The sequence below is a fragment of the Ruditapes philippinarum genome, unplaced genomic scaffold, assembly GCF_026571515.1.
Source record: "Ruditapes philippinarum isolate M1 unplaced genomic scaffold, ASM2657151v2 ctg576_1_1_1_1, whole genome shotgun sequence".
In the NCBI taxonomy this organism is placed as follows: domain Eukaryota; kingdom Metazoa; phylum Mollusca; class Bivalvia; order Venerida; family Veneridae; genus Ruditapes; species Ruditapes philippinarum.
Genome location: NW_026866451.1, coordinates 302988 through 324777, shown reverse-complemented (window position 1 = coordinate 324777; position 21790 = coordinate 302988). Strand labels below are relative to the sequence as shown.

The 21790-nt window shown below is 31.2% G+C and overlaps 1 protein-coding gene across 1 annotated transcript; it reads left to right on the top strand.

Annotated features, from left to right (window-relative positions):
• Positions 1-4842: 4842 nt before the first annotated feature.
• Positions 4843-20832, top strand: LOC132732518 (uncharacterized). The gene is made up of 4 exons (XM_060718965.1): positions 4843-4928; positions 19547-19677; positions 20077-20241; positions 20637-20832. Exons 1-4 carry the CDS (start codon positions 4843-4845, stop codon positions 20813-20815), a joined length of 561 nt encoding a protein of 186 aa, XP_060574948.1. The 3' UTR covers positions 20816-20832.
• Positions 20833-21790: the final 958 nt, after the last annotated feature.

Here is a 21790-nt window from a genome sequence, read left to right as displayed (position 1 = left end):
TGTCAAGTAATATAAATGTTATTACTATAAATGTTATACATATAATGTGACAGTAAAAGTTGTAATATGACCTTTACAGTGTCGGTGCGACTTAAAATCCAACTATACACAAACATAATAAAATGTTACAAGCAACTTTCTTCAAATTATATCAATTGGAATCTATTGGGATATGCAATCAACAGAAGATTAAATAACACTGTCATTTTAAAGTTTTCCAGCGAATCATAGATTTAAAGACTCTTTAAATGATTGTAAAAAGATACATATTTGCAAGAAACAAAGGTTAATTTTGAGAAACATTCATTTTTATTGATTATTTCTTCACGTTTGAACATTTGATCTATACAATGTCAATGTAAAATTATAAAATGTCAATGTAAAAGTAAAGGCACAGTGGCAACTGTAATCCCTTTAAAATCTAGAAAATTTGAAAATTCAATTTACACCCGACTAACAATGCACATCAAATATTCTGCACGTTTAAACACAAAGCTATTAAGAGACTGTCATGAAAATTTGCAATTTATTTGTCGGTGAACTACAAAGAGACAAAGATTTATTCTCCTTGAGCGTGTTTCTTGTAGTTACGATACAAATCCCTCTATTTGACAGAATCATCAAACTACAATCACTATCAAATATAATAAAGCTAAAACTTTTTTTAAATAAAAACTTTATCAAGGATATAGAGCGCGTTGGTTTCCTTTTTTTCCATTAAATGGGCTAATGTTTATATTCAACTTCTTAATTAGAAAAGTGTAATGTGAGAACAGATAGCAACAATGTGCTGTGTTTTTCATTGCCTTTATATGTTTTGTTTATCAATACAGTTTCATGTGATAACATTTATATCAACATCTCACAGGTAAAAACATTTGGAAAGAAACAGCTGTGAGCAGTTTGTTTTGTTTCTTTGCAAAATGTCTTAAATTTAATGTACTTGCACTTTTCACGACACAGCTGTATTTTAAAGATTTCAATTTAAAAGCCATCCACAATTGACAGTGGATGGAAGCACATAAAGAGCTTAATTTTTCGTACAAGGCGGAAAAAAATCTATTTATAATTACCACTTGAATGTTATTGTCATATATTTTGAACACTTAGCCTGCTGTCTGCGACGGAATGTACGCATGCACACAGTGCAGGCCATGAACAGCTGACACATCCATGGTCTACACTGTTCGCTATTCAGTTTGTACTGATTTTGAAATTTGTCCCTTAAAAATGGACTCGTCGATCTTTCAATCTGGACAAAACCATTCATCAGAATGGTTTTGTCCAGATTGAAAGATCGACGAGTCCATTTTAGTGTGGTAAAGGTTTTCCAGTTTTTTTATTATAAGAACAGGTGAGTGCCGTGCTTGAAAGTAATCGTAATCGTAATACCAACGTTTTATGGTTTCTTACTATTACTTCATTAATTTGTCTTTTTTTCTCCAGATCTTTATACGTTCTGAAATTTCTGTTGAAAATGTTATTTGAGAATATGTTTAATTATATATCAGAAAGAAAAACTGTCCTGAACATGCATTGTTTGTTCACATTTAGCCTTGGTATACATGCATCTGTGTCAACTGCGCGCTGTCATGCAATTATGACGTCGACCGAGACAAAAACTCCCTTCATGTATTTATGTTAATTAAATATTCATTCAAATGATTTTCAGAATTTTGCTGATAATTATTTTTTCCCTGTGAGCTCATAAGCATAAACAAACAATTTGATTGTTTTCTCTTTTTAAAGGTCAGTGGCCAACATATTCACGTACCTTTTTATATTTGATCAAAGTAAGTTTATTTTTTATAAGGTAGGCGTAAAATAATCGGTAATTGCCTGAGTATAACCCTTACAAAGTCCGCAGGTGTGACCTCAAACCGGAAGTGACGCTCATATATGTAAATGTGTATGTTTGTGCTAACATCACATGGTCTGGTGTAACCCCGATATTTTTGGAATCTACATATTGAATGCAATAATCACTTGTCATATGAACATTGGTAATCATTTACTGTGCAATTCAATTAAACACTGGTAACTTTGCTCAAAAAAGCTTATTTTCCAATCAGACATTCTCTTTGTCAACTGGATTATCAAATAAGATTTCATAGAGACCATAAAATATAATATTTTCAATACTTCACAGATTTTAACAGAGGGGGCAATGAAATTATCATTAAGAATAAAGAAAAACCGACCGAGTTATATAAAACATTTTACAATTATATTTGCATTAAAAACACTTTTCCATTATTTATTAATGTCTATGAATTATGCACCCTTTATCGTTGAATTATCTTGAATGTTCTATAAAAAAACAAAGCGTCTCCAAACAAGAAGACAATTCATCAATCAAGCTGTGAAAAGAAAAAATTCCCAGTGGAATATGTCTACATTTGTCCTTTTTGTCTAAAATGAAGATTTATTGTTAAACTGAAAAAAACTGTGTTTTTCTTCTGTAACAAAAAAGATATTTTGTTAAATGTTTTATGCAATAATACGTATTAGATAGCAATCAGGACAAAATACATATGTTCAATATAATTCAACTTTAATAAAATTTCTTCATTTTAACATTTTGTTCACACTTCAAGGATGCAGAAAGAATTTGTTTCAATAGAAAATAAGAGAATCCCTAGAGAACGCCCAAAACGGCATAATTGAAAATGTTTCATGCCCAGTTTGATTGAGCATGTTCAGGCATGTAGTGGAAAATGCAATCTACCGTCCACGCCCCCCTTCCCCCTCACCACGCACCGGCATTATCAGTATGCATCATTGACACATGTAATGGTAAAATACACAAATATTTGTATATATGTATATATGAACATTTATTTGACATAAGTTATATAATTATTCAACATAAACAAAAATAACAAAACAAACTTCACTTCAGATTATTAAAAGCAGTCTTTTACCCCTAATCGACACAGCATTAAATTATTGTGTGTTGTGGATTGTTGTTTTTTTTACCAAAAAAAACTTTCAGAAACCATTAATACAATTTGTTTCGTTTCCCACTGATGATATTTATTTATGGATTGGTATGGTTTGGTTGGTTTGATTAAAGAAGAATTTCAATATACAAAGTATGTTACAGAAAGAACAGATAAACTCTAAACTAACACTGCAGATCTGGAAATTTTGCTGGCTTAGTTAAATCAAGTCTAGCTACAGAATTTTTGCCTCCTTTAGAAAATGCAAACGTTTAAATCCTGGTTTGAGAGCATTTAAGATACTTATCATCCAAAGAAAATAGCACTGAATGTAAAAAGAGACTTCATAGACAGGCACCAGACAACTAGTAAAACATATATTCCTTTATGTTTAATGTTTTAAAATACGCGTCTATATACGTAAATCATCATGTAAAAATGCAATGTGCAACCAAAAGAATGATTGATTTTGATGCACTTCATTTTTCCTGATGTTTCATTTATATGTATAAGTATTTCTTTTGTATTGTTTTGGAGTTTTTTTCTTAAATTAATGAAAAAAATTAAAAGAAAGATTTTATGTGCAATGTTCAGCACACTGATTGTGAGATTTGTACATCGTACATTGTATTAAGGTATTAGCACCCTAATGCATTACCTCCGCTTTGAAGAGTATTCAAGTAGGCTAGAATTACTGTTAACTACATTGAAAATGACCTGATATTTTCAAAGTGTAATATTAATCAAAACTAACCGGGGTAAAAAGTATTTCATATTTTACAAGATCAACCAAATATACTTTTTTTAAAAATTTAAGGGAAACTTTGAAAACAGGCACTCATTTGGGTTAATTTTAAGAATTTTTTTGAATTAGGCTCCCTAAAGTGAAAAATGGTCAGGACAATGTGGTAAAAATGGGTGGGGTAGGGTAACAGTTTTTATATCAGTATTTCATAAATTTTAAGTAGAAAACCAAAATTCTCAATTGTTAGCTGACATTTGTTTCTTTTACCCAAAAATTGCATTTCATTAGAATGTTATTTGCAGATTATTTAAAGGTTCTCCTAAAAAAGGACCCTCAAAATCCTAGCTTGACTTCAGAAAAGTGGCCATAAACTTGAACGAAAAGGCATACAGGTGTACTTGTGTATGATGTAATGTTTTTATAATGGATTTAGAGCATGCTAGATGCCCATTACGTGAAGAAAACAGTATTAAATGTGAAAAAAAAAATGTCATAAAGTAGCAAAAAGGTACTAATAGTAAATAAATTGCTATAATGTCTTCAATATGAAATATTAAATCACTAGCACTTTTCTACGGACCAAAAGCAAGAGATTGTTGAGCAGTCGGGCATTTAGAACTGTTTCAAAACCTGTTTCACAAAAGAAATGATTATAAAAAAGCTTTTGAGAAATAAAAATTAAATTAATTTTCATTTTAAATTATGACGTGTCATTTTTACCATACCATATTTTAATGTGAGACTTTTGCTATCGTTATTTTATCATCATTATTATCATAGATTAAGTTGAAGATTGAAATACAGAATACAGAAAAAAATGAGACATGTTAGTTTTCAACACATATAAGATATGTTCTAAGGCGTACAAAACAAGATAATTTTTAATGGGTCGGGTGCTATAAATTGAATATACGAGTATATATAACATAGACATCAATTAAATGACAAATTCTGTCATCAGGGAAACACGATTTCTAAATACGTTTTAACTATTAAGACCTTGTATGGATAAAAATAAAAATGCACCGCAATAATATCTTAATTTTGAAATACACAATATCAGAAAGAGCTAATTCAATGTACGATATTTGCTTGCTCAGACGTAACATAGCAGATGTCAGGAACCTAATAAAACAACTGTAAAAAATAAAAACAATGGGAAGCATGAATAGATTTGATGTAACAGATGAGCAGCATCAATTAGGAGATCTTGTTAAATCCCTGCAAAGTCAATATATGAGGTATCAAGTATACTATCTAAGATTTCACTTTGTTATAACATGTGACTGACTTCGTGGCTTTTAGTAAGAAATTGCTTTAAACCATATATCTGTGTTGAAGGAGAATTAATGATTGATTTCTGGTCTCACTAAGAATCTGTAGCTCTACTGTATCTTTTTCTTGGATTACAATGTTATATTGTGTGTTCTAACAATTAGCCCTGAAGTTAATTGGTTGTAAAAATATTACTAATATTGTGAGTAAAAATTTACTTACTCTTATACCAAAACTACAAGATGTATAATAAGTACATGTATAAAATACATATTTGTTATATTTCCATACATGCCAAAATAAACCTGAACTATATTTTAATGATATGTTTCTCTAACGAAAGGAGTCAATGTTCTTTCATGGCCATGCACAATATTTCCATTGCTAGTAGCGTGTTTAATAGGGTCGTGATAAGTGCTATCAATGGTATTGCTTCATTTTTATTCAAGCAGTTTTAACAAAGCTGCTCTTATTCGAGTAGCCGGTAAGTCCCAGATAAATCTCCAGAATGATTTACATTTGAACAATTAATGGTACGTGAAGTTATCGATGTCAATCATTCCGGTAATTTTTTGCTGTTGCTTTCTTTGGACTGAGGGAGAAGTTCACCAAAAAGTAGCATTCGGATGTATATGACATTAATATCGGCAAATCTAAAAGGAAAAGTAAGTCTTCAAGTAATAGCGTGACATTATCATTTGATAACACCAAAATGTGAAATAGTATTTTTTTTTATTTCAGAACATTTCTTCGAAATCAACTAGAAATGTTCAATAACATTCTATTATTTTTGTGTGCTATTGCAATATTCTATAATCGGGTATAAAATCAGGTAATAGATTCTTTCATCAAACGTCAAAGTCTTGAATTGTATTTTACGTGTTTATACATTCAATCTGCTAAAGTTCAACAGTTAGATTCTGTATGTTTCTTAACTTTCCTTCAAGAAATAATAAAATTTGAGTGGCAGCATTGAAGTATTAAACGCGTCAGACTAGAAATTTAAGGATTGCTGGCCGCGTGGGTTCAAATCCCGTCATGGGCAAGCTGTTGTTTCAGTGAGCAAGAAACCTTATACTTATTGCTTAGTATTGGTTGGTTCCAGGAACGGATTCGACAGTGTTTCAATAATTTCCAACACAATCGAACTAAAATAAATTCCTATAAACTAAATGATAATAAAATAAAATAAATGTATGGACTATCCAGATTATCACTTGTAATACATAGTTCCAACTAGTGATTGTGTATTAACTGTACAATATCGGATTCAGATTATTTCAAGTTACATTTGAAGTTTTTCTACATTTTAATTTACTCCGTGGTTTATTTCTTTGCTTGGCTGTTAACGTCTCCATGGATTATTATCCTGTTATTAGAATAGACACCAATTCATAGACAACGGTTTTTATTGACAATGCTATCCTCTTAGAAACCACGGCAGACGATATTTGCCATCTACTTAGTCTAACAATCATACTTCACGTGCTGAATATGTGACATGGGTGACAAAACAGCATTGTATTATAGCAGGATAATATTTAGAGTGTTCTGATGTCAATTAATATAAATGTTATACATTTAATGTGACAGTAAAGCTTGAAATGTAATATGACCTTTACAGTGTTGGTGCTACTGAAATTTCAACAACACCAAAACATAATGAAATGTTACAAGCAACTTTCTTCAATTATATCTGTTGGGATCTTTTGGGATATGCAATCAACAGAAGATTAAATAACACTGACATTTTAAAGTTTTCCAGCGCATTATACATTGATAGATTCTTTAAATTACTATAAAAAGATACATATTTGCAAACAAAACAAAGGTTAATTTGAAGAAACATTCATTTTTTTATTGATTATTTCTTCACGTTTGATCATTTGATCTTATACAATGTCAATGTAAAATTTTAAATGTCAATGTAAAAGTAAAGGCACAATGGCAACTGGAATCCCTTTAAAATCTAGAAAATTTGAAAATTCAATTTACACCCGACTAACAATGCACATCAAATATTCTGCACGTTTAAACACAAAGCTATTAAACTGTCCTGAAAATTTGCAATTTATTTGTCGGAGAACTACCCTCTATTTGACAGAATCATCGAACTACAATCACCATCAACTATAATAAAGCTATAACTTTTTTTAAATAAAAACTGCGCGTTGGTTTCCTTTCATCCATTAAATGGGCTAATGTTTATGCTCAACTTCTTATTTAGAAAAGTGTAATGTGAGAACAGATAGCAACAATTTGCTGTTGTTTTGTTGTTGTTTTTTTTGCCTTTATATGTTAGTTTCATAAATATACAGTTTTATGTGATAACATTTATATCAACATCTCGCAGGCAAGAAACAGCTGTGAGCAGTTTATTTAGTATCTTTGCAAAATGTCTTCAATTTAATGTGCTTGCACTATTCACGTTTCAAACACATTTTCAACAGCTGTATTTTAAAGATTTTACTTTAAAACCAATCCACAATTGAGCGTAGTTAGGAGCACATTTAGAGCTAAATGTAAGGTATGTTTAATTATATATCTATTATATTAAATTATATATAATTGTAAGAAAAAAACACAACCTGTCCTTTACATGCATTTAGCTTTGGTAACCATGCATCTGTGTTAACTGCGCGCTGTCATGCAACTATGACGTCAACCGAGACAAAAACTCCCTTCATGTATTTATGTTGATTAAAACTTCATTCAAATGATATTGAGAATTTTAATTATAATAATTTTTTTTGCCCTTGAGCTCATCAGCGTAAACAAACAACCTGCTTGTTATGTCCTCTTTTAAGGTCAGTTTTAAGGCCCACATATTCACATGCCAATTTTAAAGTTTCATCATGTAGAACAAACTTAAGTAAGTTTATTTTTCATAATTGACGCGTTTGTTTTTGTTTTTTTGTTGTTGTTTTTTTTTTGCTTCTACGTACATATTATTGAGGAACTCGCTGATGTTGATCCATTTGTAGTCCAACGTTATATGTTTTTAAAGTTGAATATTCAACAAATCAACTTTTCCTTCAGAAATACAAATATTTCAAGTCTCAGTCAAACTCATGATATTAATTATTATAATTTTTTTTTGCCCTTGAGCTCATCAGCTTTAACAAACAATCTGCTTGTTATGTCCTCTTTTAAAGGTCAGTGGCTCACATATTCACGTGCCAATTTTAATGTTTGATCATGTAGAACAAACTAGCCGGTGCTAGGGGGCGTGGACGGTAATTTGCACCTTCCAGTACGGTTCATGAACAGGCTCAATCAAACCGAGCCTGCAACATTTTCAATTGTGTTGTGTTGGACTTTCTTTAGGGATTCTGTTTTTCTCCATTTTTTAAAATAAGTTTATTTTTCATAATTGACGCATAAAAATATCAGTAATTGCCTTGATACAACCCTTATAAAGTCCGAAAACACACAGATGCTATCTGTTATACAGGTGCGACCTCAAACCGGAAGTGACGTACATATATCCTAACAGTTCATGATAATGATATTTTGCAGTATTTCTCGTAATATGATTTGCTTTTACGTACATATTATGGAGTAACTTAATAAAAATACTCGCTGATGGTGATCCATTTGTAGTCCAGCGTTATATGTTTTAAAGTTGAATATTCAACAAATCAACTTTCCTTTAGAAATATAAATATTTCAAGTCTCAGTCAAACTCATGATATTAAAAATGTCTTCAACTGGTCAATAAGATGAACTTTTATTATCTTTTTTTCATTTAAAATAAAACTAGTGGCTAAAACAACACACAATGCAATTCTGCTGAGATTTGTTTTCAAAGACTTCAGTTTAAAGTGGATTGGTCTACAATGAGCACACTTTCCATAAGTATTTCAAATATTGATACAAACAATTAAAATGTATCATATTTTGGATATTTTTTATGCAATATTGCTTTAAAAAAATGTTGATCAAGTTCTAAATGACTGAGTATAACCGGTTTGATGGTGCACCTGCATAACAGGTAGCATCTCTGTATTGCGTTCAAGAAAATTTTATTTTCGGTTATAAAATGATATGTAATAAAGGACCATGTATCTCAAATTTGTTAATTACAACCAAATATAATTATTTCGTGGTTTGGTGTTACGTCTAAGCTAAGTGCCATAAAACAATTGACCATTATAAGTGCCAGCAAAACATTTAAATTATCTGTAAATGTCTGTGAATTATGCAAACGTCATCGTTTGTACTGAGCGGAGTATTCTATAAAAAAAACAAAGCGTCTCAGCTCCAACCAAGAAGTCAATTCATCAATCAAAGTGTGAAAGAAAAGTTTCCCAGTGGAATATGTGTACATTTGTCCTTTTTGTCTAAAATGAAGATTTATCGTTATACTTAAACGAAAAAAGTGTTTTACTTCTTTATCAAAAAGGAGATATTGTTATATGTTATATATGCAATGATATTAGAAAGCAATCAGGAAAACATATACAATATAATTCGACGTTAATAAAATTTCTTCATTTTAACATTTTGTTCACATTTTAAGGCTGTAAAAGGAATTTGTTTCATTAGAAAATAACGGAATCCATTAGAGAACGCCCAAAACGGCTGCATGCTTAGTTTGAATAAGCATTTTCATGTATGTAGTAGAACACGCTATTTATAGTCCACGCACCCCCACAGCACCGGCTTTAGCAGAATTCAGCATTATTATATGTAATGGTAAAATACATGAACATAGTAACATTTATGTGACCTAAGTTTTATAAAAAGTAAAACCAAAAATAAAAAGCTTTACGTCGGCTTAAAAGCAGTCTTTTACCTCAATTGACACAGCTTTAATTTATTGGATGTGGTAGAAAAAAACACTTGTTTTCAGAAACCATTGATGCAATTTGTTCTATTTCCCACTGATGATATTTTTTGTTTGGTTTGGTTGGTTTGACTAAAGACGAATTTCAATATACTCAGTACAAATCATCTTACAATAATTAAACTCTAAAACTAAAATATGACTGCAAATCTGAAAATGTCACAGGCTTAGTTAGATCAAGCCCCTAGTAGTAAATGAACGCTACTATCCATGTCCCATTTCGCCTCTTGAATCATAATCCAACGTACATTTAAAGGCCTATTATACCTCTGAAATTTTTCTATCTTTAGAAAAGGCAAACATTAGTTTTATAGCGTATATATAATAGTTTTAGAGCATATTAGATACTTAGCATCCAAAGAAAGTAGCACTGAATGTGAAATTGTTTGTCATAAAAGTAGAAGTAAACAATATATTTAATTACTATAAATGTACTAATTGTCTAAAAGCATCAGAAGCAAAAGTTCAGATAATTGGCCAATGAGTATCTTCTTCACTGCTATATAAGGCTTAAAACAGGGCACAAACATTTAAAAAAAGCTTTTGAAAAAAAAAGAAAAAAGAATAAAAGCATTTCTTGGGCATTATTGGCCTTTAACCGTTAAAATATAATATTTTTAAGAATTGACAGACATTCGCAGAAGTGTTCATATGGTTGTTATCAAAGTTCCTTCCAGGCCATTCCATGACACGCGGCGCATGCCCCCCCCCCCCCCAAAAAAAAAAAAAGAATATGTGTGCTCTAAATGAGAAAACAATTGGCGGATAAAGATTTAATCAAATCTTGATATGGAAATAGAGGTTATTAAAACGGTGTATCACAAACAGGTGTCAAAAGACAAATTTTAAAAGCAGGCTACATATCCTAAGGGTTATTAAATAGAATTCAAGTAGAAGTACTGCTAAATTGATGAAACTAAAAATACTATAAACACATGCATATTGTGCTGCGTGATCTTCAAGGATAGGAAATATCTCAGATTAATTGTACAGGGAGAGTTTCTATAGTGTCACAACATGGAACAAATCACCTCTGGTATGACAATAAAAGACACGTTTGACTACTTTCAACCGGAAATAGGCTTTTTGTTTTAAAAAAAAGAAATACCGGTATATTATATAAAAATGAGTTAAATGGCCTTCAATTGTTTCAAATAAAAAAATGAAATCATTAAAGAGACTTCACTGAGTTTTTTACATACCGGGACTGGAACTAATTTTTCAAGATTAGCGTTTGATGAAGGACTAGCCCAATAACTTGTTTGCAAAATTTCAGATCATCAACTCACTTCGTTTTTTTTCCATAATAATTATTATAATCGTGTAAAATGACCTAAAATTGAAAAGCGTTGCAACGCTTTCCTCTCAAATCGGCTAAATAGTATAAAAATACAATTTTCAATTTGTTTCTGAGTATACTTTTTAATTATCTGTTGCATTTCTTTCTGTTTTAAGTGCCCAAGCTGTTCTATGTAAGAAATCTAAAAAAAATATTAATAGGCTTTTGGATCTAAGTGGGTGGAGTGAAAATAATTATCAAAATTATCAGGAAAAATATCAATAACGAGCAGAATAACCCTTTTCCTGTACCTTTGAAATACCTTTAGAATTTTTTTTATCCCAGCGTTCATGTACTTCATGTTTAATTGTCTGGTTTTTGTCTTTAAAGATATTGTTAACACTTTTATATGTTAATTGTAACTACAAACTTTGAATTCTTTGTGCGTAAAATGCATTTGAATGTTTTATCTTGTTATTTTTCCAAAATTAAACCGAAAATTATATCTGTTTGGATGCAGACGACATATCAATCACTTTATTGAATCTGGACAGACATTGTAAATTCGATACCGTTCACTGATGACAATATTGTTGCCTAGGTACGTGCTATCGGTGAGGACTCTAACGTGATTGCCTTGTCGGTAAATGCTTGATTTAGTGATAAATGGTTTGTCAATAAACATTATCTTCCTACTTTATATTTATCACTTATACATTCAGCATACAACAGCAAAACTATTTGTTATACCACGTGGTAAGCCATTGTAATACAAAGGTTCATCAAACAATAATCCAGCTTTTCCAGGACGACAGAGGCTTTTCATCAAAACACATGACCTATAAAAATATTGTAGTTATATAAGATTGGCTAGTTATCACATTGTTTTGATTGTTTATAATAGGAATCAAACATTCTTGTTAAAAAAAACTTATAAAACACATTATAATACTGCACGTTTGTAACGTCACTTTTCATTGGATAATCGTGACGTTTATATAGTTTTATATACACGGCTGCTGTCGATTCATGAAGAAATCTTACTTTTTTCTCTATAAAATGATGCTTGCTGTATTATAAATTCGTTATAAAGATTGTTGACAGGTTATATGGCCGTATATAAACGGCTGTTTGCAATATATATGTACAGGGCCATATAATCTGTTAACGATCTTTATAACTAATATTTTTCTGTTTCCTTCCTGAAGTTTTTTATGTGTGGAAAGGGACATTCAATTAAAAGTATTATCTAAAATACAATTAAATAACTGATATTGTGACACTTCAAGCTTTTTGTTTCCATGAGCAAGAAACTGGTTAGTTCCTGGAATGGATTCGAGACAGCTTCCACTAAAGTCGAACTGAAACAAATTTGTATAAATTTAAGGCCGTTCAATCATTGTGACATTTACATATCGGCATTAAGTGTAGTTCCTGGTATTAAACCTCTTAAAAGTAAGCAAGGTACCATGTAACATTGTGTCGCTTACAATTATCAGCCATTACGGTTTACAACTTTAACTTCAAATTTTATCTTATTTAAAAACGATTTATTTGACTTTCTGGTAATATTTTTTAATCTTCAATTATTAAAAAGGACCTTACCTGGCTAGACCCTTGTGATATTTCATTCTAGTTAATTTTTTTAAAGAGTTCTTTTTATTTCTAAGTCAAAACTTGTTAATATGTGATTAAAGAATTCAAAATGGACGTAATTAAAGACTACACACTATTTATTAATGGAAGGTCATATGACGCTTATCATGTAAGCACATGGCATCTTTTATAATATCTTATTCTATTTACATATTTTTAAATTCTGCTAAAGACGGTGCTGGGTAGGTGTCGTCCCACTAAACTCTACCCATCATTTGAAAAGATATACCCCAATATGTGATAATGTCAACAGTGATCATGTCATGCTATATGAACCTCTAAATAGTCAAAAGTAATTATTTAAAACGCTTTAACATAATGCTCTGAAAGCTCGGTTTCAAGCTTTGATAAATGACTGAAATTAAAATGTGCACGCACGTTATTGTTGGTTTTTGGTGTTTTACTAATAATTGTCTACTATATTTATAATAACTTTGAGAACAAACATTATATTAACAATTAAAAATAAGTTTGAAATCATACAAAAACACAAAAGACTATGATAAACAATGTGCATAGATATGAAATTTGCTTGGTCTCATTTATTTTGTACATAATCAAATCCATTTACACGTGCACAGTTTTTCTTGCACTTGCTTATTTTATTTATGAATCTGTACCGACGTAAAACGTCTTATCATTATCCATATATCAAATGTTTAATAAATCATGGCGCCATATGGGTACCCATTAAACCCTCATTTCACAATAAGTGTTTTAAACATGAACATAGTTTAATTAAAGTATGCATCAGCTTATTAAACAAAAGCAATAAAGAAGACACTTGAGAATCAAACTGTGTAATAGAATCAATTAAGAAAACATTTGTTGAGAATAACTTTATAAAACATGTAGAAATTTCATCATTCAGTCGGAAACATTGTTCTTACAAGAAAAAAAATAACTTTTTCAACACGAAACGCCTGTTTAATAAAAGAAAGCAACACAACTGAAAACAACAACAACAACAACAATAATTACAATGTCAATAAATAGAAAGAATTAAAACCTTCAATAAATGTTTTCAAAATGATTGAACATTGTAAGAAATTAATTTAAATTACAAAATTACACAAAAAATATGTTCAAGAAATTCTGAATGGTGAATTTTATTGTATACGTAGGCGCCAGCTTAAAGTGATAATTTTATAAATTGCCAGAGTGCTATTTTAAAGGAGTTTAGTCTCAATCGATAATACGTCAAAATAGAAAGCAAAAAGGATGGTAAGCAAAAAGGATGGTTATACAGTTTTAAGCTTTGATTTTATCGGCAATAAATTCATGACATCCACTTGTAGATCGACAATCACAATAATCTAGAAGTAAAAGCTGAAACCTTTTTGTGTACGTGTCAACGCATTATCTTTATTACACAGGGAATAATGGAAGAAAAAACACACAAATACCTCATAACAAACGCCATTAAGTAAAAAAATAAATAGTCAAAGCGAATAAAGAAAAAAAAAACGATGTTATATACAATGTCTGAAAACATTGCCTCATTAGTAACTATTCGTTTTATCTTACATTTTCAAAGATAAACAATGTTTTATTGAAATGTTAGACTTCTTCATATCAAGATTGTCTGCTCAAAATAAATATATTTGATACATAAATGTGGTTTACTTATTTGGTGTATTATTTCGATTGTGTAGGAAGATATAAGCTTAATAAGACACACTTTCGAATCCGTTCCTGGAACCAGTACTGAACAATTATTGTAAAGTTTCTTGCTCAAGGAAACAACCGCTTGGCCCTCACGGGTTTTGAACCCGCACGGCTAGCGATCCATAGATCGTTTACTTATTTGAATTGAATGTCCACAAAATAATGATATTGTTTATAAAGAGTAAGGTGGGGAAAATGATGTATGATAAAAATTGTTACGTATATTCGATTGCGTACACAATTATTTGTCCGCATTTCTATTTTAGTGTAGAAATGACACTTTGAATAAATGATTAATAAGACGACTTATAAATGTTAAAATTGTTTAAATAATATGTAACTTATGCATTATAGCATTGTAAGAAATGTATTGAACATTTTTTTATTAATAGACGAGTATTAAACAAGGATGTGACGATGTCAAAAATAAAATTCTATTCTGTGTTATTTGAACGCAACGAGTTGTTTTGAATTTGCTTGCACACAATTAATCAAAATAACTATTTACAATGAAATACAAAGTGATCTGCAGATGATATAAGAAAATAAATACAAGATTTTTCAATATGAATATAAAAAAGAAAAGAATATCCATTATTTATTTTCGATTCGTCAGGATTTATAAATGTTGAGAAAATTCATCTTTTTCCCCCAAGTTTTACCACTCTGATTGCCGATTAGTATTCATTCTATAACACATTTCCCTCTGATTTTAGTAATTTTTTCCATCGTTATTAAAGTGTTTTTCATTTTTCATCTTTATTCAAAATACACAATCACTTTGTCATTTACTTTGAGCTTTTAGAATATATTCAAACTAATGACAGAAATATAATGATAAATAATTACGATATCAAAGTCGATTTACCTCCCTAGCGTATTTTATTCCATCAAGCGCATCAACTTCAATACTTCATTTAAGAAACAATTTTAGAACAAAAATGGTAAATGGAAATTAAATCCATGTAAAGTCAATCCTGTTGACATATATTGTGATCATACCGTGTAGTGACAGTGAGACACATCTCATAAAATTCCAATACTTTGTTCTCTATTTTCTCCAGCTCTTCACAGATTCTAATAGGTCAGACTATTATCCGCGTTTATGGCTGCTAAAATTATCTGATGGGGGTAGCACTTTTCTAATCCCTTACCTGGATTCTGCAGGTAGATCAGTGCATTAATTGCTGTCAGTCTTCTATCTAGATGTTGAAGAAAAGTCCATATATATGTTGTCATCGAGACAGGAAATCCATAACTTTCATGTCTTTTACCTGGATTCTGCCGGAACGTCTATATATTTCTTGTCATCTACCTAGCTGCTGACATAAGTGAAAGTAGAAATATTTTTGTTTCTTCAGTCTGACATCTGACAGGAAGTCAATGTATTTCTTGTCTTCTGCTTGGCTGCTGACAGGAACTTTATACATTTCTGGTCTTTTACTTGACTGTGCTGACTACTCTGACTAGTCCAGCTATTTCTTGTCTATTTGGCTGCTGACAGGGACTCTACATTTCTGGTCTTATTTCGGCTGCTGACAAAAGTCTAGCTTTGTCTTGTTTTCTGCCCGACTACTGACAGGAACTTTATAAATTTCTGATCTTTTATTTGGCTGCTGACAAAATGTCCAGATATTTCATGTATTCTACCTGGCTGCCAACATAGAGTCCATGTAATTCTTGTCCAATACCCGGTTTCTGACATGAAGTCCATGTATTTCCTGTGTGATACCTGACTGCTTACACGTGTTTATATATTTGGTAGCTATCACTTTTAATGATTATCCAGATATAGTTTTACCCAGATGTGAATTCATCTTTCAATTTTAACTTGTGGTGTCATAAGTGTTCGCCTTCTTATAATAAGTCGTTCTATGATAATTAAAACCATGTCAAGCATCACTTCTTTGAACGAAAACCTGTACTCAGAAATGTATGTTGAAAAGAACTGCAGTTGTAGACAAGATTTAGAGCGATTGAGAACAATATAAGGGTCAAACCAATCGCCACTGTACAATCTGATTGATAATTTTACTTCAGAAAAAAGTTTTTTCCATACACATCGCTGTGTGTAAAAACAACATGTATTTTAGTATTTTAATATTTCTGGGATGCTCGTGAGTAAGCAAATGAATGAAGTTCCTCAAAACAAAACAAAAGCTTGATGTACACTGAAATTAATAAGCGTGAAATCCGACGTCACCTATCACATAAACAACTTGTACCAAGAATAGGACTCAGAATTCATGACCACAAAATTAATTCATGTGGAATTTTAAAAAGCCACAAACATACTTTAATTGCTTCTTAAATACATGTATGTAATAAATCATCCTTTGGTCTTTGGCACATTGTGCTGCAAAACAGGAAAACAGAACACAAAGGAAACAAGACATGTCATTTTATTTTCTAACTATCGCCAAATCAATAATGACAATGCTCTGCAAACCACTACATTCCTTATTTACAATAAAGCGAAATGAATTTTAGCTATCATTATATGTGGACTTTACCTACATGACAAAGAGATAAATAATGTGAGAATTGTTGAGAGTAATTGCCTCATGCCAGCACATCACGTGACTTTGCTTTACGGTGTATTGATAAACAGCTGGTAAATTCGCTTTGATTGCTGGAACTGGTATAATAAATGTATGCCATGAAGGGGCAACAATATATATCTATATATTACATTAACAAAGCGATATGTCGTCAACATTCATTGATTTTTTTCTGTGTTCTCTATAACTTTGCATAGATTGAAAACATTTTCTTGTATGCTTGGAAGTTTAGGAAAAATATCAAAAACAATTTGTATTTGCGTTATTAAAATTATCAATTTTAAAAGAAACTCCACACAGTTTTTTTGACATACGGGACTGGAGAAATAATTTTGCAAAATTAATATTCCATTTGATGTAAGTCTTGGCCTTTAACTTGTGCAATATTGCTTTTTTTTTCAGAAAATTATTATTCTATTTATGAAAAACATTACCCAAATTTAAAAAAAAAAACGTTGTAATGTTTTACATAATCAGCTCAAGAATAGCACCAAACACTATTTTCAAATTATATATTTCTGAATTATCCTTTTCATATCTTTCTGTTTTAGCCCAGTTGACCTACGTAAGAATGCAAATTCTATTTTTATATTATAATTTTTTTCTCTCACTTTTTGTCTTTGACCTTAAGTGTAGTTCCTGTAAGATTTTTACGTAGAGGATAAAAAGGCGAGGGCTTATTTGATAAATATACATAAATTAAGGCAATGTCTAAAATATAATTGTTATTCCAATGAAATACTGGTTTTTGTCAGTAAAGATATATCCATATCATTTACTGCATAATTATAACCCGTCCAATGAGTGACAAATAACTTGGCCGAACATTTTGTGGGCGTGCAAACAACTAGTATTAAATTTTATGATTGCGAAAATAGATAATAATTTTATTTCGTTTTGTTCTTATCATATTATGTTATATTGTTATACCTCGATTCAAATATTATTACTTTACTAAAATTAGTATTGGTTAAAATCAAATATTTTTGCTGCATCCGCGCAGTCTGATCAGGATCCATTCTGTTCGCTTACAAACCCTATACGAGTACAAGTAGAAAAAATGATAGCGAACAGCATTGGTCCTGATCAGACTGCGCGGACTCGCAGGCTGGTCTGGATCGATGCTGGTCGCAAACACATTATATTGGTTTTCCATTGCGCAGCTCATATCTGAAACAGGACATTCCTCAAGAACAATGAAAACAAAAATCGGATAGATGAGCATTGCAGAGCCTGTTTTATTAAGTCTGTACACGAGAGATAAGAAAAAGTGCAACATGTCTAACGTCACACGTGAAAATATTACATCTGTTCGTTGTTCTCTCTGGTGTGAAATATATGAAAAACAAACACATATCCTCTATATAAGGTTGAACTAAACACGCCATGTGATCGACCATCACTAAACGAATCACCGATAAAACAGACACAATTACAAGTTGTTGTTAATAAAAAATATCGGCTAAATGTACTATAAAAGTTTCAAATTACACAATGACGTAACAGTTATATGATAAATATTATCACACAATTCGATACCTATAACACATATCTGGCCATATCTAGAAAAGGATTGGTAAAAACAAAGTACGCGAAAGAAAAAAACAACATCAACAAACGAATGAAACGCGGAATTCCGTCTTATTAAAAAGAATAAAGTGTCACTTTACCAGGTAAAAGTGCTGTATCAAGTCTTCAACTACTTAGCCAGCTTTCGCTCCTTATGTAAAACCTTATAAGTATGTAAAAATAATTGATCACCAAGACGTAGTGAAATTTAATCCCGATATTATATTTTGAACGTTCTTGGCAAATGTCTGCAAGCTATTACCGCTTGCCAATTATCTAAACTCCAGCCCTTCCTGTACTTAAGAATTTTTTTTAAAGGTTTTATCAGTATCTGACCTTGGGCAGTTCGGTTATGTTAAACGTGGCTAAGTAGAACGACCATTTTTGTTTATATAGTTAATATTTTGAGAAAACTGCGTTGAAATGCAAAATAGATCATAGCAGATATATAGTTATGAATTTCATAATGTTTCAATAAATTTGATTGGATTTATTAAGTTAATGCACTTTTTTTATTAAAGGACCGTCTTTTTATCATCATCAATATAAACGATCCCTGATTGGACAAGAGAGTCGACGTAACGTCATGACATCAAAACCGTGCAACGCGATCAGAGATTGGATGTGCGGCGAGGCGTCAATAAGTAAAATGGGATTTCATTGGTTTAACGTGACGTCAAAACGTCGTTGTTTGTTTACTAAGATACGACGTCAATTGCGACATAACAACAAACGGCATCACTCACGAAATACACAACAAGCCTTGAAATTATAAACATTATAATGTTTCAGTAAGTTATTTTAGTTATTCTTCTGTATAAACATTGCACTATCATTAATGGACGCTCCCCGTTATTGATACACATTATATATGTAAATCTGTGAATGTATTCAGTAAAGATAAAGAAAGAAAAAATACAAACAAAAAATCTGATTATCAGTCACAAATAAAAATTGCAAAATTATCAAATTCTTTTTAATTTTATGATCCTGGAATTTCAGCCTATCAACTTCAAAGTTAGAAAGTCTGTTAGCGAGCCAGACCAATCAGTTTATGGCTTACATTGGAGCCGGGGATTTTAACTATCAGACCCGAGACATTACAAATGTTCACTACAGGGAACGTAGATCAGGTACTTAATCTTTATATAACATCATATTTAAAACGATTTAAAAGGGTGAGAAGTGAGTATAAAAGAAAAATGAACGTGGAAAAACATGTGATGTATGCCAGATGTCATTGATCATATTGCCTAAAGCGTTGACAATTTTTAGTTTAAATTTAACTTTATAAATTTCTTTAATTTTGTTACTTATTTGTTATATGAATTAACAGTTTCCTAAGACATGCTTGTTGTGATTTTCTTTAACATCGTAGATAATTTCAAAATATTCAAGTTTGTACTTAAAAGCACTGAAAACCTCCACTTTATAAATACTTTTGTTATGCTTTGCCAATAGTATCTAAATAACGTATTCAAATTTATAAAGTCATCTCAAATTAAGAATGCTCCTTTCTTTCTTATCATAAGTTGCAGAGAAATCAGAACTCAGACAGTGCAAAACATTCTCTACACAGACAAACGTACCCCAGACCTCAGCCAGACGAGAACTTTTCAACGTTGGCGCAATTTCTCCTCCACAAGAAAAAACTGTCGATGATTTGTTTGACAGCTATAAACTTTCCAATATAACAGGTAAGCTATACTTTACTGAGGTTTTAAGTTATTTTTTACACATCATTGATAAAATCCCCGTAAATGGAACATTTTAATGTGAGCGATTAACCTGAGAGAGTAGCCGAATTTTTCCCGCGCTTAAATAAAACTCTAAAGACGTTACCGGGAGTGGTGCATTGTTTAAATTAAAAAAAGCGAAGAAGAAAAAGTTATATTAGCGCAGAAAATGTTTATTAAATTTTGAATGACTAGAGACATTGATTGAAATAAATTGATGGGAAAATATGGGGGTGGGAGTAGTTACCCATCTTACATGTTTTCATTTCCAAGTATTGCTTTGCTTTTGTAAACAACTTAATGCGGATATAAATATAAGGATAGTAATAATCTTACAATGTCTTTATTGTTTTTAGGTCCCCAGTGGACAACTTGGAGGAAACCGAGGTCAGTAGCTCGATTCTACCGCAGACGTACACGATTACCACCATCGCCTAGTGAGCCAGAAGCAGAACTCTACATGGACATACACGAGGAGAGAATGGAGGGACTTTCTCACATGTTTGAAGTGGCTCCTATGTCTACTTCATCATGATCATGTTAATATACAAAAACCGATTACATATTATATATTTTTACTATTTTTCTGAATTCTTATTTAAAAAAAAAAAGATTATTATATATTTTGAAATAAGTGTTACTTCTTTTGTTTCAACAAAATAAATTATCAATGGTGAACAGATTCAGGAAAAAATCGGCCGAAGTATATGAGGGTTATTAATATAACCGTGCATAAACGAACCAAAAGTCATTTTTCAAGACTTACTTAAGAAAGTCAAAAGGTATCCCTTTCATTACCTTGCAAACTGAAAACAGAATAAAAATAAACAGCGAAATGGTGCGCCAAAACAAAATGGTGCGGCAAAAAATGGTGTGGTAAGTAAAAACAAAATGATGCGGTAAAACATAATGGTGCAGTAACTGTCACAAAACCAGGATTCCGTTAATATGATTCCGTTAATATTACATATGCCGATTTCCGACATACAACGTACAACGACCGACACTATTTGTTCACACTGGTCATTCGGGATCATTGAGTCCAGCACTTTTAAGTGTTGAGAATTGAGTACAGCTCAAGCCGGTGTTAGGGGGCATGAGGGATGTTGCACTTTTTCATTATCCCTCATGTACAGACTCAATCAAACCGAGTCTGCAATTTTCATGTAATTTTGCTGTTTTTTGCTTCCGAAGGAACACTTCACCAGATATTTGTCTAAATTTAGTTAACTTAAAGCCTCTTTATGAGTTCGAGCGCACATTTTGTAAGATAAACTATTTCTTGTCGATAAGAAACCAGTAACTTTTCCTAGGAAAGTCATAAACAGGAACGACATTTAACGGATATGCTAACATGTAAACTGATATGCTAACATGTAAAATGACATGCTAACATGTAAACTGATATACTAACATGTAAACTGATATGCTAACATGTAAACTGATATTCTAACGTGTAAACTGATGTGTTAACATGAAAGCTGATATGCTAACGTGTGAATTGATATGT